At 36.8% G+C, this 27,882-nt stretch overlaps 1 protein-coding gene and 2 long non-coding RNA genes across 6 annotated transcripts; 1 reads left to right on the top strand and 2 right to left on the bottom strand.

The window, feature by feature from the left end:
* Positions 1-125: 125 nt before the first annotated feature.
* LOC311093610 lies at positions 126-3,037 on the bottom strand. Its single transcript, XR_014608447.1, has 4 exons — positions 2,628-3,037; positions 1,841-1,937; positions 1,029-1,132; positions 126-877 (listed from the first exon to the last, which is right to left on the bottom strand). It is a non-coding gene; the product is annotated as an uncharacterized lncRNA (long non-coding RNA).
* A 17-nt stretch (positions 3,038-3,054) lies between these two features.
* LOC311093609 lies at positions 3,055-9,351 on the top strand. Of its 4 annotated transcripts, XR_014608446.1 has the most exons (6): positions 3,055-3,374; positions 3,477-3,533; positions 3,806-4,392; positions 4,583-4,666; positions 6,738-6,857; positions 9,251-9,351. It is a non-coding gene; the product is annotated as an uncharacterized lncRNA (long non-coding RNA). The 4 variants fall into 4 exon arrangements; XR_014608443.1 differs by lacking the exon at positions 3,477-3,533 and having other exon boundaries at positions 3,055-3,325; positions 3,806-3,897; XR_014608444.1 differs by lacking the exon at positions 3,477-3,533 and having other exon boundaries at positions 3,055-3,325; positions 3,806-4,371.
* Positions 9,352-12,151: 2,800 nt separating this feature from the next.
* Positions 12,152-14,577, bottom strand: LOC311094094 (uncharacterized protein). The gene is made up of 2 exons (XM_084131833.1): positions 14,495-14,577; positions 12,152-14,368 (listed from the first exon to the last, which is right to left on the bottom strand). The coding sequence occupies exon 2, from the start codon at positions 13,697-13,699 to the stop codon at positions 12,941-12,943; it is 759 nt and encodes a 252-aa protein (XP_083987959.1). The 5' UTR covers positions 13,700-14,368; positions 14,495-14,577; the 3' UTR covers positions 12,152-12,940.
* Positions 14,578-27,882: the final 13,305 nt, after the last annotated feature.

Raw genomic sequence — 27,882 nt, 5'->3', positions numbered from 1 at the left:
GGTTCTGGCGTACGGACGGTTTTATAAATCTGAAAACTTTTGTACGTACGCAAATTCTGCCTTATGTGCGTACGCACACTTTAAGGATGAAATCTATGCAAAGTTTTATACATGAGGCCCCTGGTCTGAAAGTAAAACAAAAAACAGAAACCATTCAAATAAAGTTGTTTAATGGACAGTCGGGTCAGCTTATGTTCTGCGTTATTTAAAGCAGTGATGGTTTACTCTGGCCCTCAGCGTCCACTGTCCTGCACATTTAGCTCCGACCTCAAACCCTCCTGCCTATTGTCTAGAAGTAAACCTGAAGACTTTGGTTAAAATTTTCAGATGTGCTTGATTAGGGTTGGAGGTTAACTCTTAACTAACCTCAAAAAGTAGAATGCAAAGAGCCAGAGTTGCCTGTTCCTTACAGAAATTTACAAAGCAGCAGTCAGTACATTATATAATATACACATTGAAGTATTATATATATATATATATATATATATAATATTGCAGCACATAATATAAGCTAAGTACTGAACAAAAACAGTTTTACCCATATCAACAGCAACATATTTTAAAAGATTTTTAAGAAAGGCATGGTCTCTTTTGAGCCTTTGCCAGTGATGCTTGATTTCTTTCCAGACAACATACTCTTCTGTCAATTGTTTCAAGAGCTTCACTTGGTCAAAAACCAAGTGATAACCTGTACAATGTAAAATTGTCAACATCAAAATTATGTACAACATATTACAGCCTTGTTTCAATACAATACATACCAATGGACTTGCGCACTTTTCTGTCGTCTTTGGGCACCAGATGTTCCTTCCTCACCCGAAACAAAGGACTTATTCGATTAGCTTGCGTTGATATAAGGACTGGTCTTCCTTCTCGGCTGTAAAACAAGAAAGTCTCGACTTACTCTATGTGCAATTACTATTGTTCTTTAAAAACATAAATTAAGACAGTTATATATAAGTTAATTTACCATATGATTCAGGAGAGAACATTTGATGAGTAAATACTGATATATTTAGAAACTTCACCTGGGAAGAGCTGATCACGGCAAGATTTGCTGCGACTCACTAGTAGCTCTTGTGAGGGTTGAGTTTGATATTGGTAGAGCTTTAAAAAAAAGGACTAAGTAATCCTGCAAAACAGAAAGGAAGGTAATTTTAATACATTACTTGCAAATAGTCAGTTTATAACTGTAGGATATGTTTTCTGTAAAGAGTGTTGCATAATTAAATGTTAAAAGCATTTTTATGTATTAAGTTCACTGAAATGTGGGCATTTCTATGAATAAAAGTATGTCTTTAATAGCAAGCAATAATCATGAAAATGATTTACATGCAAACGGGACAGTTATCAGCAGTGTAACTGATCTGATTATGACAAAATAATCGAGTATCTGATGTCATGTGACAAGTCAGATAAGCTTTTCCACTCTTGCAAACAGAGGTAGGTTATGAGGTGTGGAGAGACATCATGTATCACTGGAACATAAACAGACGGGGACCAATTTGCAATTAATATAAACTTTCTGACAGTGTGTGTGACATCCGACAACTTTCCAAGAAGTGGCGCAACTGATTTACAAATATCGCGATAAATATGTACAGGAATTGAGGCAGTAGCCAATGACAGCACTAGGAGTAAAAGCTGCAGGATTGTGTACGAGTATACAAATATGTACGAGTATCGTACGAATTTGACAACTTGTTAAATCTTGTGAATTATTAAGACTTTCAGTCTATGTTTGTACTGATTGGGCTATGGGTTTTGTGAGAAAAGTTTTAAGAAACAACAAATGCTTGATAAAATGTTTGATTTAGGGTTAAAACCAACACATACATACCATTGCGAATATTTGCCTTTGCAGCTGTCAATCCGTTTACTTCTCCTCCAACAATAATGGGCTGACTGAGTCCGAAAGGCCCTTTTGGTCTTTTCAGCTGAAAAAAGAGAAAAGAAAATATCATTATGTATAATATATAGGATTATTTAAAGGAAAAAGTACTGATATACCTTACAAATATTGGATGTTACATTATAAAGCCTTACAAGCATGGCAAGTGTTGTGGTTAATATGCATTTACAACAAATATCACTTATATATCAATACTGAGGTAAAAGCATGGTAAGTTTTGTGATTACTGTCCTTTACTAAATCAATCACAGTAAAACTATGGTTACTGTGGTAAAAGCATGGTAAGTGTTGTGGTTACTGTGGTAAAAGCATGGTAAGTGTTGTGGTTACTGTGCATTTACAATAAGTACCACATTAAAACTACAAATAGTGTGGTAAAAGCATGGCAAGTTTTGTGATTACTGTCTTTTTACTACACTTATCACAGTAAAACTAATGTTACTGTGGTAAAAGCATGGTAAGTGTTGTTTTTACTGTGCTTCTACTACAAATACAACTTTGGAACTAATTGTACTATTTTTAATCTGATATGATTATCTCTAGGCCTATAGCACGTCACGTGACAGGCATTGTTAATCACCCTGTTTTGAATTAGAAAGCAATGAAACGCAAAGTCTCCGTGGAGATGGCAGATATAATGGCAGATTAATATCGACAAACAGAAAAGACATTATATCACACATTATTAGGACAGCGTATTTAGGTATTTACTTACCAACATCTGACACACGTGAACTGATGCCAAATATCGCGATGTGTTCGGAACGAGACTTCTTCAGCGCGATTTCCTACTGATAAAATATAATTTTAAAAATATCAATAAACAGCAAAGCAATCCAGCTTCCCTGGCAATAAGACCGAAATAATAACATTAAAAAAAATACATAAAAATACATATGATCTCGTGAATAAATGTTGATTACACAGCTTTTCTTCTCGATAAATGATAGAAGAAATTATAAAAATATAGCTTTCTGCACCAAATGTGCAGAAAGCTATATTTTTTATAATTTCTTCTATTATTTATAGTCATAAGAAATGGCCACCTTACAAATCTAAAGTTTCTAAACACAACTTATTGTCCTGACTCAACAGTTTTTAATCAAACCTCCGATAAAAATACGTTATCCAGCTTTAAAGCACCCAGATAGCACACGTACGTCGGGCCGACGTTGGCCCAACATCGAGCGTCGGCCTTCCTCCCTATAACATCGCAAAGGCGTCGGCCTGGTGTAGACCGATCTCTTGTCAGTCAGTGCTCTATTTCCCAGCTCCGTTACGTCGGCTTTAGGTCGGCCCACTATACGGGAGGCCGATGTCGCGTTGTGCGCGTGAACTTTCAAGTCCCTTTCAAACACTGGAGCGGCCGCGGCGCAGAGTTGCCATGGAAACGCCGCGGGACCACTGCGACTGGTAAGCAGGAAATCTCCCTCTCTCTCGCTGTTGTTTTCACTGCTTTCAGGTGATATTAATCTCTAATATCACACGGATAATACACACAACTGTTCTTGACACTTCTCTTATTTGTAATTGATACGCTTATGTTGAATAATTACTTTTATAGACATGGTTTTGTGTCTTCGGAAAAAGTCCGTTAGCATCTCAACCGTTTTCAGAAGAGGTAAGTTAGCAGCTACGTTAAGTTAAGCTAAGTTAATGTTAACTCGGTTGAGCTTTTGTTTATGAAAGTTTGGGCTTTTAATCGCCTATTATATGTATATGAGAGGTTTTTGTAAAGGTTTTACCTGGAAGTGAGCTAATTTATTTTACACAAACGTAAACATAAACGTATAGGCCTAATCGGTGACGTCACTTACATGGAGTGAGGAAATTGGTTGAAACTAGCTCAATGGTAAACAAATATTGATTAAAAAAAATGTTCTGTGATTTCAGCAGCAACAAAATAACCCATAACAGAGGGAATTAAAGCTCCACGACTTCAACATTTCTGAAGAAAGCTGCTGCCGGAGAAGTAGGAAATACAGGTAGGAAATCCAAAACTAAAGAATTAATTATTGATTTTAGGAAACAGAGCCCCCCCTTTTCCCCTCACTATCATTGATGGCCAACCTATTGAGATACAAGAATACAAGTACCTTGGCACAATAATTGATAGTAAGCTATGTTTTGAATCACACACTGATGCTGTTTGTGCCAAAGCCCAGCAGCAAATGCATTTTTACCGTAGACAGGAATTTTAACATTGACCCCACTTTGATGAGAATGTTTTATTCTTGTTTTATTGAGTCTGTTTTAACCTTCTGTTTTATCTGCTGGTTTGGTTCCTTGTCTACAAAAAAACAAAAAATCGATTAGAGAGTATTGTTAGGACGTGTAGCAAGATTGCAGGCAATCTTTCCCCCTCTCTCACACATTTACTCCAACAGAGTGGCAAAGAGGGCAGCTGACCCTAGTCATCCTTTGTCCTGCCAGTTCAAGCTACTTCCCTCAGGCCATAGGTACTCCATGCCCAGATGCAGGTCAAATAGATTCAGAAACTCATCTCAGAAAAGCATTTCACTTCTGCTGTAGCTTATATATAATATAGCTTAATATAATATAATATAATATATAATAATATAGCTTAGCTATAGCTTCTTACTTGTAATAAACCTGGCATTATATAATAATATTGTTGGCTCTGTGACAAATGGTTTGTTGTGTTTCTAGATCCTTCAATGTTGATGCCCTGGCCTCCACCGTAGCAGAGTTGGGCGGATCATCATCTCTAAGGCGCTATGAACCATATGATTAGTAAGTAAAACTTCAAACATACACTAATGTCAAACATACACTAATTGTTAGGGATGTCCCGATCAGGTTTTTTTGCCCCCGAGTCCGAGTCATTTGATTTTGAGTATCTACCGATACCGAGTCCCGATCCGATACTTCTATAATACATAAAAAAAGAATAAAGAAGAGCAAAAAACAGATCCAGGATGTTCCTTATTTTTTATTTAATTCACCTTATTTTAACATTCAACAACTCTTCTCTTCTTTAACATTCAACAGCACTTCTGTGAGGTAGCTTGAACAATCAAGTAATAAATAACATAAATTCTTCACTTTTGGACTTTAGTGCAACAGTAAATATTAAAAAAGTCTAATATATAAACAAATAGCACCTCAACTTAAAATACCCGGCAGGCATGTAAACAAATAAAAAATAAAAGTGCCACAGTGTTTGCAAAGCCAGTAATGTGCTTGTTTCACACTGCACGCGTTAGCAGAGCGTGCAGCGCATATTTTTTTCGGCGCCCATGTTAACAGATGGTAGAGCATTCACACCGCACGCAGAGGCAGTGCGGCAGCGCGTAGCAGGAGCAGAGCAGAGCAGCAGTGCCGCGATCGTTTCGGCGCAGACAGAGTCTATTTTTGCTGCGCCGCTTACACTGAATTAAAGTGATATGCATTGATCATGGCCAAAATACACCGCAGTTTTATCCAAAAAGTGCACTGATGATATCTGTTGTGTTTTAAACAGTCGATCAAATGACCAACAGCAATTTAAAAAGAAAACAAATGTCCAAAAACAAACTTGTTGCCAGAACAATAAAAACAAAGATGAACCAAAAGTTATATGAAATTATTAATAAAATAAGCTTCTTGACAAGTCTTTTTTCTTAAATGTATTTGAAAACGAAAAAAAGCAATGCCAACTTATCCATTATAGAGTACTCTGTCTGTAGCCTACACAACCCCGTGACAAACGCTGCCAGTCTGAAAGCAAAACGCGTGTGTCCTGCTCCTGCTCACCATACGCACTGCTCCTGCGCTGCTTACGCTCTGCTAACGCGTGCAGTGTGAAACCGGCGTAACTCTGTGCCACCGCATAACTATAGATGTGTTAAAAAATAATGAGAATATATATACATATATATCCGAGTCCTGATCGGGAGGTAACGTCCGATTCCGATCGAGTCTGAAAACACGTGATCGGGCCCGATTTCCGATCACGTGATCGGATCGGGACATCCCTACTAATTGTGTTGGTAAAAAAATTATGTTTTGAAAGAAGTCTCTTATGTTCACCAAGACAGCATTCAAAACAATAATTTTGTGAAATAATATAACAAATTTTAAATAACTGTTTTCTATGTGAATATATTGTAAAATGTAATTAATTCCTGTGATCAAAACTGAATTTTCAGCATCACAGCTTCATATGATCCTTCAGAAATCATTCTAATATGATGATTTGACGCTCAAGAAACATTTATGATTATTACCGGCTTTCATTTTCTCAAAGGCGTAGCAGGATACCCAGGGCTTGGTTTACACCTATCACAATTTCTAGCCACTGGGGGACCATAGGCAGGCTAGGGGAACTCATATTAATGTTAAAAAACCTCATAAAGTGGTTTTCTACCAGTTTTCTATGTGAGGAAAACGCTTAACTGTACATAGTAGTCTATTTTTAATTATTATGGTTTTACAGAATTATCATTTATTTATTTTAATATCACTGTCTATGCGTTAAGTCACGTTCTGCGAGTGCAAATCTCTAAATTCAACTTTGGACTTGTATTTTACAGGGGACAAGTTCTCAAATTCACATCTTTATGCTCTCGAGTTTTGCTACTTTTTTACTTTCATAAATAACCTTCCTGATAATGTTCGGGGCTCAGACACACTCTCCCAATTTAAATCTAGACTAAAGACACAACTCTTTAGCCAAGCATTCAATTAACACATCTCATAATCTTGTTTTACAGTTAATATGTGATGAAATAGTAAAAAGTGCACATGATCATCTTTTGCCTGAAATAATATGAACTGCAGCTATGCTAATCTTTCTTCTGTTGCTTCCCTGTTTCTATCTCAGGATGCTCAGCAAGTTCACTAGAGATTACAGCGAGATCCAGTGTGGATCCAGCCTCACTTGTGAAGACTTCAGATGATGGCAACTATAGATGGACACAAAACTGCCAGATATTAAGATGGGGTAAGCGATATTTCAAAAACGCTGTTGGACATAGTTGATATTTGGAATGAACCCAAACAAACACACCCCTCTCTTCAATGCTCCACCTCCAAAACTCACCAGATTGCCCAGCATCCGCATCACATTATTGGTGTAAATAACTAATTTATGTTATTGCATGACCTGCTCAATAAAAGCGCAACACTAAGAACGTTTCAGGAAACACGTTATTAATTATGATAATGGCTGGATTTCCCGAAACCCTCATAACGCTACGTCGTTCCTAAGTTATACCTTAAGCTGTACCTTATCGTTAATACGTGTTTCCCGAAACGTTCTTAGTTAATTGTACCTTCTGTAAGTCATACGTTCGGATATTTCCCCACCAGGTAGTCAAAGTGTGACAACACCGGTAATACCATAATAGAAGTGACGCGCATGCGATGCAGCGTGCTCGTTTTTCCACAGCGAGATGAAAACATCTCAACTTTTCAGAATGCCACAAGCGCACCGCAGGTCATGTGACAAAAACTAACCGATCAGCTTTGGCCTTTCCGTAACAACATGGAAAACTCGGCTGAACAGCTGATCATAGCTGTACAGGGCGAGTTTTTATTTCCCATCTCCATAAATATATCTAGTAGTATATTTAGTAGTAGTAGTAAGCTAATGCAAGGGCTAGAAATCAATTAATCCTTTGCTGATACTTCCTCGTCATCATGGAGAGCGCAGTTCATGGTTGCATAGCAACGACAGACGCCACGGGAGCGCAAGTGCTTGTAGAAAGGAGAGAGCACTTTCCACACATTTTTAGACGCGATATGTGAACGGCCCCTAATTCAGGATAAACTGAGAATCTATTTGGTTTAAAATCGTTTTTGTTTTGTTTAAAATGGAGATCACGATAACATACATCAGAATAACATGTTCCAGTCTATTAAAAAAATATATACTCAATTGAATCATTAATTTAAACACTTTTAAAACCAATTAATTCAGTGTCTCATTCATAAACACCTGGGCTGGGTTTCCCGATAACGTTGTCTCTTAGCGTGCTACGAAGACTCTTAAAGGGATAGTTCACTTTGAAATTAAATTTTGGTATGTTTTAGCTTACCTGAAGGGCATCCAAGATGTAGGTGTCTTTTTTTCCGCAGTAGTTTTAATTTTGATATTTTTAGGTCCAACCGTTCTTGTCTGTCAGTCATTTCATGCAGGTTTATGGATCCTTTCTCAAAGAGCATGCACAAAGTCCAAATTAAAACAATTCCCCATCGTCCAAATGAAACAATTCCCCATCGTAAGTACACTTTGATGGCCTAAGACACGAAACGAGCGGTTTGTGTGAGAAAACGAACAGTATTTATATTGTTGTTACCTCTTGAACAAAGCCGCGTCCAACTGATCTGACGGCGCGGGCGGGTATAGATATATACACTGATGTCGCCTTGGCTACGGTTTCGTTCCAATGAACTGCAATAGCGAAGGCAACATCTAGTGTATAGATACCGCTCGTTTCGTGTCTTAGGCCATCAGAGTGTACTTACGATGGGGAATTGTTTCATTTGGACGATGGGGAATTGTTTTAATTTGGACTTTGTGCATGCTCTTTGAGAAAGGATCCATAAACCTGCATGAAATGACTGACAGACAAGAACAGTTGGACCTAAAAATATCAAAATTAAAACTACTGCGGAAAAAAAGACACCTACATCTTGGATGCCCTTCAGGTAAGCTAAAACATACCAAAATTTAATTTCAAAGTGAACTATCCCTTTAAGGTATAACTTAACTAAAGGTATAACATTTATAGGCGTGTTCCCCGAACCATACCTTAGAAAGCTGCTAAAGATATTCCTTCTTACGTGTGACGTTACCCAGTGCTGCCCGTGGCGATGCTGCTGAATCTGCTGATATCGATGGCTCGAGAATCAATTATTCACTCGTGCAGGGGCTGCTTCACTGCGTTATGTGAGAAAGAGGTGTTCTTTATAAAAGAAATGAAGAAATGTACGCGGGTTGGGTGAGAAAAAACACTGACATTATGGATTCGGATGGCAATAAAATCACAGACTTACCCCTGTAAATGTTTAAAATACCATACGAACCCATGAGAAACAGTTAGCATCTACTTACAACTTAACTGAAAGTATGCTTTCACTGGCCTTTGAAAGCACTCCGCGGACGGCGCCGTCTTTTAGAACAACTATTCGCTGTATCGCTGCCATAGTTTGAGCAAACTACCCACCACAATCATTCCCTTTAAATAAACTATTAAACCTATTAAACTATTAAATGGTTTGCCAGCTGATGTACCTTTGATTGTTAGATTTTTAATTATATTATCCAGTGTAATGACAATTCTTAGCTTTAGTCCTAACTGCTTTTTCTCAATATTTTTCACTCTGTTACAGGTTGCCAGGAAGAATCCTTCTCTACATTGTTGCTGAGGAACCCTTTTGATCCCTTTTCTCCTGGAGTTCTTTCTGGTGTCATTAAAATGTCTTAACTTGAATTGTGTCTGTTCATTATACTAGAGACAGTTATTGATATTTTTCAATGTCAGTAGAGCCTACTTTTTTCATATTGGATAGTCAAGTAACTCCAGGGCTGTATATATGTTCATAGACATTGAGGGGGACAAGTCCTACACTGCAAAAAAATGCTTTTCTTACTTAGTATTTTTGTGTTGTTTCCAGTCCAAATATCTAAAAATTCTTAAATCAAGAAGCATTTACTAGAGAAGTAAAATGACATAATAAATTCTATTTTGTTTTCAGATAAACAGAAAGTAATTTAAGTAATTTTTGCTTAAAACAATCTAAATTATTTGCCAGTGGGGTATGAAAAATAATCTTTATTCTATTGGAAAACAAGATTATTTTTCTTACCCCACTGGCAGATAATTTAGCTTTAGAAACAACACAAAAATACTAAGTAAGAAAAACATTTTTTGCAGTGTATAATTATACGTCAATAATAACAATAGTATGTCAATAGTTAGAAATGGCCAAACTGGAAATTCAATATTGGAAATTCTTGCTCTGCTCTGTTTTTAGGATGGCAAAAAGGTTTAAAAGTTACATTTTAGGCTGGTCTACCTTACAGCGACCATCCAAATAGATAGCCAATCAAATCATAGAAGGCGGTGTTTACTGTTCACAGAAGCAGAGCATGTATTCCATCAGTTTAACGTTGAAAGAGTGCGAGGTAAGATGGAAGTGTAAAACTACTCCACTTTTTTTCTTGAATATGGCCATTAAGAGGAATGAAAGTTGCATGTTCAGTATCAAAGCTATTTTATCAATTTAAGTCTCGGGGCAATGTTGACTACAGTTTATGTGCTGCTGAGTGAGTGTTGCAGAGCGATCTCCGCTCTGTATGTGTGTGTGTCCGTGTGCGTGCATGCGTGTGTTCGTAAGTGTGTGCGTCAATGAAAGCAGCGCATGGTGTCTAATGTAAGGAGTAGCCCGAAAGGTCCGACCTATATAAATAAAGGTCCTATAAAACCCATGCAGAGCTGGCAAAAGATTTACAGCTTTGCATCGTTCAAACATCGGCCGGAGATCATTTGCGATCAAAGGCCGACGTCGAGGCGACATATTGCCGATGAGCAAACGATCTCTGAGCGACATCGTGCATGAAAAAACATGAAATTTGGTGGGCATGTAGCCCCACTAGACTTTTACGGAAAAATTTCGTTTGGTCCCCGGGGGCCACTCCCCCCCCGCGCTGGGCCCCCCCAAACCCAAAAAATGCAGTTTTTCCTAAATAACTACTTGAACCGTGGAACCGAGGATGAAGAAATTTTTATGGTATGTTGGTCTTAAGGGCCCACATCAACCTAGCCCATAATCACTCATTTGTGATTTGCGCCCCTCCCATAAAAAATTAAAATGCAATATTATTCTGCTTTAATCGCCCCTATCTTCAGTGGAGATGTTCAGAACTGCACCATATTTCATGTGTATGATTAACTTGACATCCTCTGGGGGTATGCTAAGTTTCGTAGAATTTCATCCATGGGGGGGTATAAAATAAATTCATTTATGTGCACATTTAGTGACTGTACACTCATCGGCCTGTAGATGGTGCTGTTGAGCGAAGGGTTGCTGGTTTAGGATGATACTGTCACACACACACATGCAGGAATACAAACAAACGCAAGCATGCACACACACTGACATCCACAGGCACAGACACACACCCATACACACACATACAAATCCACATGCACAGACACACACACACAAACACACACGCGCACACACATGTACGCATGCACACATACACGCACAGACACACACAGACACACACATACACAAACACACACACATACACACACACACACACAGACAGACATGCACATACTACTACTTTTTTTAGGTATCAGCCATATACCCGATTTACCAATACCCAATGTGTTATGCTTGGGCAGTATACTAATGACGTGGGTGGGACATGTTTCATGTCATGTTAGATCACATCCTGAGAGTCTACGCTTTCAGAAAATATATAGTTTATATAGTTGAATCAGTTTTCTCTTCATGGTACAGACCAAAATGTATTATGTGTACACTTTCTTCACCTAAATCCATAAAATCCCATTAATTTCAATGGGACATTTACTTAAGTGTTCTACTAGGTACAGTGGGAATGAGTTTCATTTTGTTAACATTGTTTTTTTAAAACTCTGGGACCAGGGCTACAAGATAAAACCACTTTTTCGGGGAAAAAATGTTTTTTATTTCAGTAAAACACAACAAACCCATGCCAAAGTCAGATAACAGACTTTTACCATCAACAGGCACCTCAACCGTTTGGTAGAGGTTTGTATAAATTGAATGGGAGGGTCCTTTGAAAAAAAAAAACACAGATTTTTCATACTTAGTATGTATAAGTATAAGTATATATACTATTTTGATCCCGTGAGGGAAATTTGGTCTCTGCATTTATCCCAATCCGTGAATTAGTGAAACACACTCAGCACACAGTGAACACACAGTGAGGTGAAGCACACACTAATCTCGGCGCAGTGAGCTGCCTGCAACAACAGCGGCGCTCGGGGAGCAGTGAGGGGTTAGGTGCCTTACTCAAGGGCACTTCAGTCGCTTTTTACTGTTAACCACTGTTATGGATGTGACGTTTTCACATTATGGATGTTAAGTGTCTAAACTAATGACTTTTGATATAAAACTTAAATAGTAATGGCAAATAATTACAAAACTCTAAATTATCCATGATCCACAGGAATACTCCAGACAGTCTTTTAAAATATACAACTTATATACATAAACACGCAATACAGCCAAATTGCTCCACGTCATTTATTTTTGTGGAAAGCCAGTGCAGGCCTGAGCGGCGGTCATATTTTGTACCGCCATGCGGTACATCTAGTTAACACAGAAATGATACAATTTTGATCACTGCTACCAGTGGGAATAGACAGTACCTTTTTACACAGTTCAGGACGGTTTGTGAAAATATGATCTATACAGGTAGATGTTCTGGAGCCATCGCTCTTAAAACATGTTCTTGTAGGCTTATTTATAAGTTGAGTAAGTCCACATGCATTTGCAGTAGTTAACAGTTTTTTTTTCAAGTGGCAGTCTTTAGAAAACCAGTCAATGTTTAAGTCACCCATGAAATATATGTCCTGACTTACATTAGTATTTATATCCAACATTTTACAGATAGTGTCAAGATATTCACAACTGGCACTTGGTGACCGATAACAGCAGCACAGAAGTATCGACTTTCGGTGAGGTAGATGCATTTGCAACCATAATATTTCGATGTTAAAACTCATTAAATCAGTTCTTATTTTTACTGGCAAGTGATTCTGAATATAAAAAGCTACTCCACCACCAAAACCATTTCTGTCATTTCTGTATATGTTGTAACCTTCAATAAATAGTTCTGTGTCATCAAAGGAAGAGTCCAAGTGAGTCTCCGAGATAGCAAGAATGTGTATTTTATACTCATTTAGCAGTTCAGCAACTTCATTGATTTTATTCCTGAGACTGTTTATATTAATATGTGCTAGTCTTGGTAATGAGTACATGAGTTTTATGTGCTGTCATACCTTCAGAGTTGCGCAGAGATTACTTAGGGGTGCTAGTGCGGGAATGGATGATGAGTTTGTCGTATCTGAGGTAGGCAATGTCTCCTTTATCACGTGCTTCTTTCAACTTTGGCATCAGTTCCTTTCTTTTTAACCGCACAGCATCAGTGTAATCGTCATTAATGAAAATTGTTGTGCCCTTGAGGTTCTTTGCTCTCTGCATAACAGCAGCGTTGTCCTTGAAGTTCAGAAATTTAACAACAATAGATCTTGGTCTATTTCTAGCAGCTTCAGGTTTTCCTATTCGGTGTGCACGCTCCATCTCCATGTCTCTTTGTAGTTGTAGTTTTTGCCTAAAAATGTCCTTCACCTTTTCTTCAGAGTCTGCCCAGGATTCGCCAGTGGATTCAGGAACTCCATCAATCACAATATTATTTCTCCTTGATTGACCTTCAAGATATTCTTGTTTGTCACACATAACTTGCAGACTCTCACAGATTTTCACTATATCAGTTTCTGTGATTTTTCCATGCTCAGACTGTTTAGCTTGAGTGACTTTAAGTTCATCTACGTCCTTCTGTGTATATTGTAAACTTGCTTTTAGCTCTTGTAATTCTTTGGAAACGTTATCCATTCTGGTGTTCACTGAGTCCATGATAATTTTAACAAAGTCCTTGAACATTTCCTGTTGTTGCTGTAACAGAGCCATGAACATATCTTTTTGCTGTTGTAACAGTTCATTTACCTGAATGATGGTTGCATATTCCTCCTCTGTGTTCCTCAACTTTGGAGGAGCCATGTTCTGCTAACCCTGGAAGCTGGAAGCCTGGAACCTGCCAGGTGGTGGTGGCTGAAAGTCTGAAGCCGCCCTGGTGGTAGTGGCTGAAAAAAGCCTTGAGCTTTAATTGTGTAATTCATGTTTGAGACATTCTGATGTTTTTTTTATATAAAATATAATGTGTTGATGAGTGTGTGACTATGAACATCAACAGTTCATCAACCGTCTGTGTCTCTGAGTGTTTGTGTGTAAAGTCAGTGAGGTGAATAATGATCTTCAACTTCAACATTTGCAGAAGTCTCAGCCAAGGAGGTTTTTGTATGATGCTTTTACACTGTGTGAACACCCAGTCTAGCTTCCCCGAGTCTCCTTTTATACCATGTCCACTCTGACAGTAATAAACTCCTGAATCTTCAGGCTGGACTCCACTGATAGTCAGAGTAAAATCCATGTGGTTTCCACTTTCACTGCCGCTGAATCTAGAAGAAACACCTGAAGCTCTCTCTGATGTGGAATAGATCAGGAGTTTAGGAACTTCTCCAGGAATCTGATGGTACCAGGACATGCAATACAGGGTGGTGTTTGGTTTAACACAATATACTGCTGGTTTATGATTACAGAGAATAGAGACAGTCTGATCAGTCTGCACTGTTTGAGCTTCAGATTGAGTCAGAGTTTGTCCCACAGAACCTGAAGAGAGAGAATAAAATGCATAAAATGAAGTCTAAATCTTGATCTGAGCATCTGTGGACTTGTTGATTTCTTAATTTCTGGCTTTAGGCCTGAATCTAATTATATTCATTTCTATATACTTACTCCATATGCAGGTTGTGAGTGTCCAAATAATGACGGCTATTAAAGTCATGTTTGCTTTTGGATCTGTTATCATGAAGAAGGGCTGTCAGTCATAAAACCATAAACTCACATATCTATAAAGACCTCCAGTGCACTGAAGCGTGCAGCTCATATGCAAAGAGTCTTCAATGTAAATGTCCTTTCTGAGAACAAGAAGCTCTTACTGTCAAGAAACATATTTCAGGTGGTAAACAGAGACAGATCTTTTTTTTTCTTGAACATCTTAAAAAGTCTAATGATCTCAGTTGCTGACAAATAAAAGTAATAATAAATTTAACTGATTTTACTCTTGTTCTGCTGTTACACTGCGGGCTTGAGCAGTGTAGAGTTATTATGCAGTTGAGTTCAACTATTTAATTTTCGTCATACATCATTATTTGTCACCCTTTACGGTTGTCTGTGCTTTGCAAATATTTAACAAATTAAAAGTATTGACGAGTTTGTGCCTAAACCTCAATGATTTGGTCCGTCTCTGCTTGTTTTCAAGGGTAAATAAAGAACTGGTTCTTTGAATAAGTACAGCAGTGTTTTCTTTACTAAAAACACTATATAAATGCTGATGTTTTATGTATTTTTGAGGTGCGGTGAAGAGTGTAGTCAAAAAGTTATTTTGCCTGTCACAAATTCACAATTTGAAGTAAATCCGGCTCTGACCGTCTATTCTGAATAAAAGACGTGTAGCAACTCATAATGCATAATGTAATAAAAAAGCATAATGTATTATGGTATGACATTATTAATGTAATAAACTGTTTATAATGTAAAAATTGTAGGTGCTGAGCTATGTATCAAATCAAAAATGCAAGAAAGGTCTGCACTCTAAAAATCTTTTATTAAAGACAGGAGATAAAGTTGACATAAGTTTCTGCTCTTTGCCTTCGTCAGTGTCAGTGAGCAAGCAGAGTCAGTGTAGCCAGAATTAGAAGAGCCATTATTGTTTGGTGTGTCAGTGACTCTGGCGGGACTGAACACACACTGATCATGAGGAGTTTTGTGAGTGTAAACATGCAAAACACTCTCCACTCAACAGACTCCCGTCAAACACACATTCAGTTTCTTCCAGGATTTACATAATATGATAAAACAATAAAACATGCATTTTTGCAGGATTCTATTGCTGACTTCTATTGCTCTTTAAATATTCTGGAGGTTTTTGTTCATTGAATGAATGAGAATCACTGTGGACTTTCAGTGGAGGAACTAAACTGAGTGCTGGAAGTAAGTGCAGAATGAAATAAATAAATGAATAAATACTCAGTTAATCAATTTATAAATGTCAACCTGAAAAGAATCAGTCATCATTTTTAGAAAATAATCATTTCATTATGTCCTGTAAAAGACTGTAAATGGTCAAATTACCTTAATATTAATATTAACTAAATGATGATGCATTCAAACATAAATCTACAGGAACTGAATGATGTACATGAATTTATCAATATCATTATTCATTAGTAATATTGTATTGCTTGTATTTTTATATTTTATATTTAGTATAAGTATTCTGATTAAACAATAAAAAAGTAATTTCTATGTATAGTAGGATGGACATTTTTCTAATTTTGCTGCTGTATCTTACATAAATGTTTATTATAGGAGACAAAGAGTCAACTGATGATGTGTCAGCTCCATTTTGAAGACAAATATGTTCCTTTACTTTCTATACATTTCACATTTAATTTAAAACACAATTAAATCCCATTAGATATATATATATTTTTTTTTTACAATGAATGATTAAATAATAAAAAAATATATATATATACAAATAGACAGTTATTGGGTCCAATAGACCCTAGTTATTGGGTTAATAGGTCCAATAGACAACATTTGTGAATTTTGTTTAGTGAAGCCTGAGATATGTTAGTTTTCAGCTTGTACAGAGCACAATAATAAACAAACAATACAAAAATATATATATACATATGTGCACAAATATTGTAAAATTACAAATTATATATATATATATATAGCCTATATATATATTTTATCAGTCTGGATTATGGAAATGCTGTATGTTACAGGACAATGGAATGGAAATTTAAATAAATATATTATTGGGTTGAATGATTAATTATATTAAATATATATGCTATCTTAGTGCTTGTGTGTATTCCACTTGCAGCTGCATCAGAAGATGTTAATAATGTTAGTAATCTGCCTATAATTTCACAGCAGTTTTATCAACCTATAATGTCCCTCTGATTTGTTTTATATTGTGGTTAGTGTTGGATTGAGGAAATTAGGATATTTCTTTGACACTCAGGTTCCAGGACCAACTGATTCAAGAACATGTATTGGCATTTAAATACATTCTCATTTTGCCATGTATACCAGCAACTTTGAATACATTTTATGTATTTAAAAATGTATTCAAAGTTTCTGGTATACATGGCAAAATTAGAACGTAAAAAATATATATTTTTCATGTTTGTTAATTACTTTTATAGTATACATTTTTAAATAAAGCATACTGTAACTTGTGGATATAAGTGACATGAATACTACCATCATATTTTAATACTGAAAGTATCACTTGAAAGAGAATAGTTTCAGTATGTTAAGATGGCATCAGTTCACATGTTCATATACAGTATAATGTGATGTCAGAATGTGATGTATCCTGCATATAATAAAGCTAATTTTAGTCTTTAAAGATAAAAACAAGCTTCTGTCCACAATGATGCTAATCTCAAAATGCTACATATTTATTTCTTCTGAAATCAATAATGAAAATTAAAGTGAAAAAAATATTAAATAACTGAAAATAAAATCGAAAATAATGTTGCTTTAACTGTTAACAGGGCAACTAGCCTGATTCTCATGTTCTCTGTAGCGTCTGACTGAGGGAAGTTTTTGTACGATGTTGTTTCACTGTGTGCACACTCCACTACCATAAACCCCCATACAGTAATAATCTCCTGCATCCTCAGGCTGGACTCCACGTATGTTCAGTGTAAAATCAGGTTCATATCCACTTCCACTGAACCGATCTGGGACTCCAGATTCAAGTTGACTTGTTGTATGGATCAGGAGTTTAGGAGCTTCTCCAGGTTTCAGCAGATACCAGCTCATGTCCTCACCAACTCCACTGGTCCCAGTGCAGCTTATAGAGACTGAATCTCCTGCTGTAACACACAGAGACTCAGGAGTCTGGACCTCTTGATGAGACACTGAGAGAGAGTTCAAAAACAAATCAAAAGAAGCTTGCATTTGTTATACAACAGTTCAAATTAATGCATAAAAATATAAAACATAAAGTAGAAATTCAAAAAATGTTAACAAATAAAACATTTTTTTTAATCATTATAATGTAGAAAACATATTTTTTAACCTTGAGCGAGCAGACCGAGTGTCCCCAACATTAGAATTAGAGACATTGTTGTATGTGTGTGTGTGTGTGTGTTGGTGTCACACACTAATAACCATCAGTTTTAAGCGCAGTGTTCAGTTAATATGCAAAACACTTTCAGATGCATCATGGAATAAACCTCAAAAAACAATCAAAATACATTTAGCAAGATTTTATTCATTAAAAACATATTTCTTTTTTCAGCTGACTGAGCGAAACTAAACTAAGATACAGTTTTAGTGTCAGTGTCAGTGTTAGTGTTGATGTTAGTGTAACTCTGTCAGTGTCAGTTTTAGGTTTTTGTAATCTCTTTCTGTTTCAATTTATATACAGTATATATTTAATTTATATAATATTGTTAATCTTGACTATATTTAGCCTATATGTTTAAGATAATACAGAAATATATAAAATAAATGTGTGCTTTATAAAATAAAAAATAATTTTCTTATTAAACTCTGAATATATTTTTAAATCAGAATAAATACAAATTTTAGATATATAAATTTTTTTGTAATATTTATAAGTACTGAATATATCAATGTTATTACTGAATATATTAATGTTATTACTCCAGTTTAGACTAAAATCAGAATAATATGATTCAGTAAAATGTGTTTTTCAGGCTGTTGCTCTTCAGATCTGCTTGATTAACTCTGAATCTCTTAAAGGGAAGTGAAAGACTGATAGAGCTGTTTTTAAGAAGAATGAAACTCTCTCTCTCTCTCTCTCTCTCTCTCTCTCTCTCATTTTTAAAAAAACATTTTAAAAATTGAGTGCTCACCAGAGGGGACTTGAACCATGAATAGCCTTCACACACACACACACACACACAAAGTAATGGATTCGAGGAGTTTTGTGGTTGAAATTTAAAAAAGTAACAAATCCTTCCCTCACGGGTCAATTTGACCCCCTTAGGAATTAATGGAATGTGAGGAATGATTCACTAGAAAAACCTAAAAATGATCAAAACTCAAACTAAAAATGCTAAAACTTTACCAAAGATTATTTTATAATGTCTACATGTGTATAATGCACCCTGAAGAGAAACTGACTCATTTGCTGTTCATGTATAGAGCTATAAGGCCATCTAGTGGCAAGAGTCATGATATCGTTATATTATTCAAGTGATGTGATGTAATATTATTCATTATACATCACACCCCGGTGGATATCATAATTTTATCTCACCCCAGGGTATGTTACAACTGACCCGGACTGTGGGGTGAATTGTAAAAAAAAAAAAAATTTAAACATCTTACAAGAAAACATTTCAAATTCACACAGTTGCCTATTGGCCTATATTGATCTATCCAACACAGTTACAATTAAGTATAATTAATTGTGTTCAGTTGTGTTGTAGGCACTAAAGGACTCTTTTAAAAACGAATCAAAATTAAAAAAATGTAATATGACTACAGCATCTATTTTGAATAAAAGACACGTCCACTGAAGAGCTTTACATCTGCTTGTCCACCACTAGATGTCGCCATCAGACACTTGATGTCACCAGAAATCCAACAGAACAAGCATCCCACATCCACGTCGGCAAAAATGGGTCTGGATCTCCTGTTTGAAACGTGTCATACTTCTACATTTTCAAGGCTCGTTGGTCTAGGGGTATGATTCTCGCTTAGGGTGCGAGAGGTCCCGGGTTCAAATCCCGGACGAGCCCAATCTTTTTATTTTTCTTTAGAATCTTGGAACTGACAAAACTTTACATTAACTATTTATATGCAAAGGTTGTCTACTGAGTTCTACATGCTGTACAATAGGTCCAGCGTTTTCCAACAGCGAAATAATTATCTCACAATTATCTTACAATAATGATAATATTTGTTTTGTTTTTTTCTGAGGACTTGAACCTCTCTTAAAGGCACAATATGTAACTTTTTTGCTTTAAAAATAGCAAAAATCACTATATCTATGTTATATATATATTTTTTTTTTTGTGTACTTAAATTATCCCGACTGTTTCCAACAACTTTCAAACTAGGAGAAATTTGTAATTTAATTCGAAGACACGTCCCGTTTCTTTATTTCCGTTTTGTCGCCGTCAATGGCATCATATCCGCGTTGTCCCTGGTTTCCGCTCGTACTGCCATAGCAACCAGAGCCGTCTGATATAGTAACCAAAGCGACAGACGTGGACAACTGTGTAATTCGCAATGTCTATTTGCACGCTGTTGTTGTTTCGTTCAAACATTATGGACCATGGCAAGCAGACTTTGGATAAAAAAGGAGAACTAAAACGAGAATCAATATCAGCAAGGTGTTTTCGAGATGCCTAGAGCTCCCATACACAGTATATAAACGAGAGCTCCACGTCCGAGACTTCGACCGCTTCTACATGTAGGCTACTTTATTAAACGAGCACATTTACATAAAACTAATCAGTGTTATATAGTTCAACAATGATAAAATGTTATGAATATATGAATTATTATGAATTATAATGAATATAATCTGTATGTTATTCTAATGTTGATCTAGCTTACTGCTAGTCTCATACAGACCAGTGTTGTAATGTAACGGAGTACAAATACTTCGTTACTGTACTTAAGTAGAAATTTCATGTATCTGTACTTTACTTCGCTATTTAAATTTATTTCAACTTTCACTTTTACTCCACTACATTTCCTAGATAAAATGTATACTTTTACTCCGATATATTTCCACTAAGCATCTTCGTTACTCGTTACTACAAAATAAAATCAGAAGAAATGTGTGCGACTGCAATAAGGGAGGTTTGGCGAATCACTGCTCCTTAGAGATGGGGAGTCGACTCCAAAAGAGTCGATTCCTCGACTCTCACTAGCCCTAGTGTCGGAATCGACTCCAGGTCAGGAATCGACTCCCAGTGTCGAGTGTTTTTTTCAAGTTCAACACAGCAACAGTTCATTATAACGAAAAGATTATAATGAATGTAAAGATACGGAAATTAAAACAAAAAGGTAAAGAAATGAGAGGAAAAAATAAGTAATGCCAGGAAAACAAAGAACAATAATGCACTAGCGGCGCCAGGATTTTGATTGTAGGTGGGCCTCCAGAAAACTGGATGGGCCAGTTAAAATAAGCCAAAAAAAAAGGGGGTTCCCCTTCATCTCCGTTTCAGCGCTTGTCTGCGGCACGTAGGACAGCGACTCATAGCCTACCTGAATTTAATGCGTAATACAGGTTTAAAAAAACAAACAAAAAAAAACGTAGGATTTTTTTGTTGCTTTTTTTTAAATAAAATTACAATTTAATTGAATGTATTGTTTAATAAAATGATAGGCCTATTATTTTTAGTTTATTAACAGCAGCAACAGCTGTAAAGATGAAGTTGTCGATCGTCATCTCCGTGAACGCGCCTATAGAGAGAAATGCACATCATGGATTGCATAATCAGAGAGTAGGCCTAGCCTTTTTCTTTTCGTTTTAAATTGTTAAAAAGACATTTCAAGCTTTAAGATATATTTCATGTCTGTGAGGCATATGCTGAGTTTCGTTAAGTTAGGATTAGATGCGCTCCTGTTTACGAGCAATGCAAGTGACCGCGCGGGCGCCTCTATGATTATATTGTCTCCTATATTTATCCAGGCAATTGGTTGATAAAAAAATATTAAAATTAAGATACAATTTATACAAAACGAAATTCACTTAAAAAAGGCCTTTCTAACTTAATTAAGTGGTCAAAATCATGTCTGACCCGCTCCATGTCTCTCGATATTGCGTATCCTATCTTACTCGTGCGGTTCACTTTTCATAATCAACTTAGATGAAAAAATAACATTATACTATTTTAACAAATATGAAACTAAATGAGCTTGATGGCTACAACACATATAGGCCTACAGACTCTCTATTTGTACAAATTGCTGCACATTAATTTTATTCTGAATTTTGCACACAAGGCATTTGTTTGTGCATGCATAGTAAAACATATCTGCAACATTTATCAAGTTCACTGATAATTATGCGTGCATTTATTATTATCTTAATGAATAATGTAACAAGGACGAATGAAGGCTAAACTGCGTTGTTTGTTTAGAATGGAATGGATCGCAAATAGATCCGAATGAAGGAATGTACAAAACCATAGTAGAAAATGGGTGGGCCCGGACCTAAAATGGGTGGTAGCGCCGCGGCTGCAATAATGTATAGATAGTTTTTTTGTTGGGTCTGTTTTGCGGCTCAATCAATCATGATGTGGTTCAATACAGTCAATTGGTTGTGATTGGCACAAAACACTGCAGTAGGTTTTACGAACCAATCATGTACCAGTCCTCAGGGTGAGAGTGGGACATGCCCATAAAACTTTGTAAACGTTGTTTAAAATTCAACAGTTCAACGTCGTGCATGTGGAAACACTTGACAGCGTTTCATGCGAGGATGGAACATTAACATTAGTGAAATGGCATGTAGGCCTACTCACTCTATATGAAGTTCATTTTCTATTATTAAATGACACGTGCATTAAAAACTATTATTAAACAACAGTTATTATTGGTAATAATCCTCCTCGTTCCTCGCCCTCCTCCCGGTGGAATTAAAGAATTTAGATGTCCTACATGAGAGCGGAGCTCGATCGGTTTCAGGGTCGTAGGACATACGAGCGAGAAGTGAGGAAACGAGGAAGCATATTGAGACGCACCTTCTGAATCCTGACCCTATTTTAATTCAAAGTAAATGGAGTCGAGGAGTCGATTCCACCGACTCCAAAATTAGGAGTCGGGAGTCGGAGTCGACTCCAAAAAAACCGGAACCGAACACCCCTAGTGCTCCTAGATTGCATTACGCACGGCGCGCGCTCTATTTCAGCGTAATGGTTGTTTGTTGCCATGCCAAAGGAGGAGGAAGCACAACTGAAACCGCCATGGAAGCACGAGCACCTACTGGAGGACCTCCCGTTATCGTAGACGACCACCCGCCAACTCTCACGCATTCACTGTGAGACACACGCAATTGACACTTTTCACACGCTCTGACGCCACACATCCATTTTCTCACGCACAGAAAAATCGTGAAGCAAAGAGGACACGGAGACAGAGCAGGTTAGTTATGATATAAAAAAAATCTCAGCTCTCAGATTCTGTCAATTTTATTATGAAATTCAAACAATAAATACCGTTTTGGCGCTTGTAAATGTGACGTGACAGATCCCGAGCGCACGTGAACCGATCATCTCTACTAGCTAGTAGCCTAAGTTAAATAAACCCGAATGAACAATGTTAAAAGAAACAGTACAACTTACCGAAATGTATATTCATCATACATAATATCGATCAATCAGTGTTTTTCAACCGCGGAAAGGGTCAGTTAAACAGCTGGAGAACAATTGTCACATAACATTTACCTCAGGAAAGCCATTTGATGACCATAATATAGGCTATAACATGTTAGTTGGCTAGAAAAAAACAGCTATAGAGAGTATTTAGCTAAATATGTGTACTATATTACATATTTATTATATTTGTACTTATATCATTAAATAAAGTTGTTATTATGATAAAAAACGCATTATATTTAATTTGAATTATTTTTAACCTTAAATAATAGGCCTACTACCAGCTGATAGGGCTCTCTGTATGTTTACAGCATTAGGTGAGATTTTTTTCTTGAGAAAAATTAATGCCTATCTTGTGTACCTAATATTTATCCAAATTAGTCAATATTGCATATTGTGATGCAAGATTATTTTTTTACATCCCAACAACCCTCCCACCCCACAATAAAGCCACAATAAAGTTCACAATCAAAGTTCTAACCGCTTGCTTTAAAAAAAAATTACAAAAAAATACTTTTACTTCAATTACTTAAGTAGGCCTACATTAAATATCAGAAAATTACTTTTGATACTTAAGTACAGTATATATCAGATACTTTAAGACTTTTACTTAAGTAATATTCTAAAAGGTAACTTTCACTTCTACCAAAGTCTTTTTCTAGTATGATACTTGTACTTTTACTCAAGTATTGCTTTCTAGCCTACTTTATACAACACTGATACAGAAAAACTAACACATACATTTAAACATATTCAAATGCAGTTTAGTGTGATAGTGTAATGTTAGACCAAGTGAAACAGCGCTGCGTTACCTCACAAGTTTAATTTGTCTAATAAACTGACCTGTGAGAAGTAATTCTGCACTTGCGTGTAGTTCGGTAGAATGAAATGTCCATATTCCTTTTATATCTGCGGGACTCGCGTCGCGTGTGGAGCTGATAGCTGTCTCTTAGCAATCCCGACCTGCTTCATATCACAGTCATGATAAAAGCATCCATGTATTCACTCATCCATAAACATTATTAGATCGGTCGGCTTGACGTTGACGACAAGATCCATAATTCTTAGCAAATGTTGCGTCATCAAACTACACCTTTGTTGTTGTAAAGAGGTTAGCGACCCCTAGCGGCGAAAAAATTACATACTGTACGTTTAAAGTCAACATGAAATTAAAATTTATGGACTATTGCAGTATTTAACATCATTATTTTTTTTTAAATCATGTTTAATCAAAATAACTTCCCTCCCTCTTGCAATGACATCTCCTCTCTTCTCTGATGACGTGTTTACTGGCGCGAGGGCGGGACAGCTCACTCACACGAGATCACAGCAACAGCAAACCATAGTAGGCTTGTTTGAGATGCGCCTTGCCTCGCCTGAAATGTAAGCGAGAGTAGGCGGCTGCAGTGAGAGGAGGAGTGAAAAAAGCGCAGGCAAGCCGGACAGTTCTCTCTTCTCGCAGTGGATCTGACACCTGCGAGATCAAAGATGGATATCGCGGGATTCATATGGAAGCCCGTTTCCGCCACGTTGAGTAAAAAAAAAAAAAATTCTTTAAGTCATAATAATGAGAAACTTTCTCATAATAATGAGACATCAATAACAATACATCACGGTGTTTTTTTTTTTTTAATAAAAATTACATTGCATAACCCATAGAGATCGCACAGTCAGATAGTTTGAGAATATTCACATATAGCGTACACATAAAACGTGATATTTGTTTTATAGTTTTAAAATCAAACACTTTAAAAGATAACAATACATCACGGTTGTTTAAACCAATGGACATTAAGCTGTGTCGTCAGTAAGTCGTTTCCCATCATGCTTTTGATCAGCGCAGTCCATGGAGAGCAACTGCGCTCGACTGCAGAATCCGACACGTGCGCCTTGCGGTCGCGAGAGTTTTTTTTACATACGTCAGCATGACATCAGAGCAAGGCGGACCGCACTCGGACACATTTCTAATCGGCATGCATCTCGCGCTGATCACCGGTGATCGGTTCTGCGCAGATTTTGCTCATCTCAAACAACCCTAATGATCCAACAAGCTATTCCCAATAGACAAAAATCAATTTCTTGTTTGAGAAGTCATTTCACTCGGATATATTATGTCACAACAGGGAAGATAAGAATGATCGCAACTTCAGTGTCATGCTGAATGTTTGTTTTTATTTTTATTAGCTTCAACACTTATTTAAACGTACAGTATGGGATTTTTTCTCCACTAGGGGTCGCTAACCTATTTACAATAACAGGCGTAGTTTGATGACGCAACATTTGCTAAGAATTATGGATCTTGTCGTCAACGTCAAGCCGACCGATCTAATAATGTTTATGGATGACTGAATACATCGATGCTTTTATCATGACTGTGATATGAAGCAGGTCGGGATTGCTAAAACAGTTATCAGCTCCAAACGCGACACGAGTCCCGCGGATATAAAAGGAATGGACATTTCATTCTACCGAACTACACGCAGAATCACTACTCACAGGTCAGTTTATTAGACAAATTAAACTTGTGAGGTAACGCAGCGCTGTTTCACTTGGTCTAACATTAGCCTACACTAGCACACTAAACTGCATTTGAATGTGTTGAAATGTATGTTTTAGTCTGCCTGTATGAGACTAGCAGTAAGCTAGATCAACATTAGAATAACATACAGATCATATTCTAACATTTTATCATTGTTGAACTATAAAACATTGATTAGTTTTATGTAAATGTGCTCACCTGTTTAATAAAGTACATGTAGAAGTGGTCGAAGTCTCGGACGTGGAGCTCTCGTTTATATACTGTCTATGGGAGCTCTAGGCATCTCGAAAACACTGCGCTGATATTGATCCTCGTTTTAGTTCTCCTTTTTTATCCAAAGTCTGCTTGCCATGGTCCATAATGTTTGAACGAAACAACAACAGCGTGCAAATAAACATTGCGAACTACAGTGGTCCACGTCTGTCGCTTTGGTTACTATCAGAGGGCTCTGGTTCATAGCTCTGGTTGCCATGGCAGCACGAGCGGAAACCAGGGACAACGCGGATATGACGCCATTGACTGCGACAAAACGGAAATAAAGACACGGTCCGTGTCTTCGAATTAAATTAAAATTTCTCCTAGTTTGAAAGTTGTTGGAAACAGTCGGGATAATGTAAGTACACAACTAAAAAATATATATAACATAGATATAGTGATTTTTGCTATTTTTAAAGCAAAAAAGTTACATATTGTGCCTTTAAGTGTCCAATTGATTTTTATAAATTATAGTTTGCCTTGAATACATTGCCCAACCTTCAAATGGACTCGAAAATCTAGACAATAAAAATGTAATTTTGTTTGTTGACTAGTCAGATTAGATGTGACTTTAAATTACTGCACGGAGACAGTAAGTCAAATGCTTGAATCTTCAATGTTTTAAGGCCAATCTTTATTCTGACTGTTTTCTCCTAAAGCGACAATTTAAGATTATTTTGTTTTCAGAACACATGGACATTAACCTTTTCAATTATCTGCAGGCTATCAAGCAGTGCTAATCCAGCCTCGGTGTCGCATATGTAATGCTTGGCTATGTAACTGGCCACTGAACGACCTCTGTAACTGCAGGTTGATGCCACCAGATGGCGCCATTCGTCAAAACCAAAATAAACATCCTAAACTCCATCGAATGTCCTATGGTCCTGTTGCTTCTGCAACGTGGCACACCATACTACCTAAACATTTTATGGCTCGTTGGTCTAGGGGTATGATTCTCGCTTAGGGTGCGAGAGGTCCCGGGTTCAAATCCCGGACGAGCCCATCTATATTATTATTTTTTTTTTTTGGAACTGCCCTTCTATTAACCACATAGCCTGCTAGTGTTAAAGTAGGCCTAAAACGGGTTTCTCTTTACCTTACTGTTATAAAATAATCAACAATAATATACTTTTATGTGTGTTCATACTTTTAAACTGATATATTTCTATCATTATAAAGTACATAGCTTATCTATATCATGATGTAGCTATAACCTACTTGCATTTATGCATGTGCGAATCATTGAATGTAATCTAGAGCTATTTGTGCAGTCTGGAAAATTCTGGACATTCTCAGTAGTGGAAAATGAACACAGAAGACAATCTTAATTTAATACTGTAATATATACTCTTTATAAAAAGACATTTGTGACAAAAATGAAAACACGATACAAGCTAAAAATATTTCACACTGGTACATGTCGAGAGGGAATATGCATAATTTGCACTTTATGCACAACATCTTCATTCTGTTTTGGAGCGCACCACATTTATATAGTAATAGATGGTGTTTTAATACAGTGTTAGATCTACTACCTCTCCATAGGCTTCACATACTTAGAGTGTGACTGCTGCATATGAGCCATACATACAGGTGAAACAAGCTCAATCACCTGTGTTCAACAAATCAATACCAAAACGGCATAATCAAGGTAGGGGAAGTTAATATTTCACATGCATGTTTGGCATTTCAGAATTGAGAGCCACACAACAGCACAGGTCTAACGAAAATATGCATCATCCAAACACTTTGAGCTCGAGTTGGACAAAACGAATCAACGTTCACACTTGCGTATTCCAGTTAGAATATGTTTTCAGGCGTCCAGCTCGTGCAGGCTGGAATTGTGACTAAATTACTATATTTAAACAACGTGATGATAGCCAACCACAATCCCAGACACCAAAAGCGTAATGCTTGTACTTTCCACTTTTCGT

This window comes from Abramis brama (genome assembly GCF_963993115.1).
Source record: "Abramis brama genome assembly, chromosome: 12".
NCBI classification, from domain to species: Eukaryota; Metazoa; Chordata; class Actinopteri; order Cypriniformes; family Leuciscidae; genus Abramis; species Abramis brama.
The sequence above is the reverse complement of the archived record's forward strand: the minus strand, read 5'-3'. Positions and strand labels throughout refer to the sequence as shown.

What these genes read in the sequence shown, in the direction of transcription:
- LOC311094094 (XM_084131833.1), bottom strand. Translation starts at nt 13,699, where the DNA reads ATGGCTCCTCCAAAGTTGAGGAACACAGAGGAGGAATATGCAACCATC.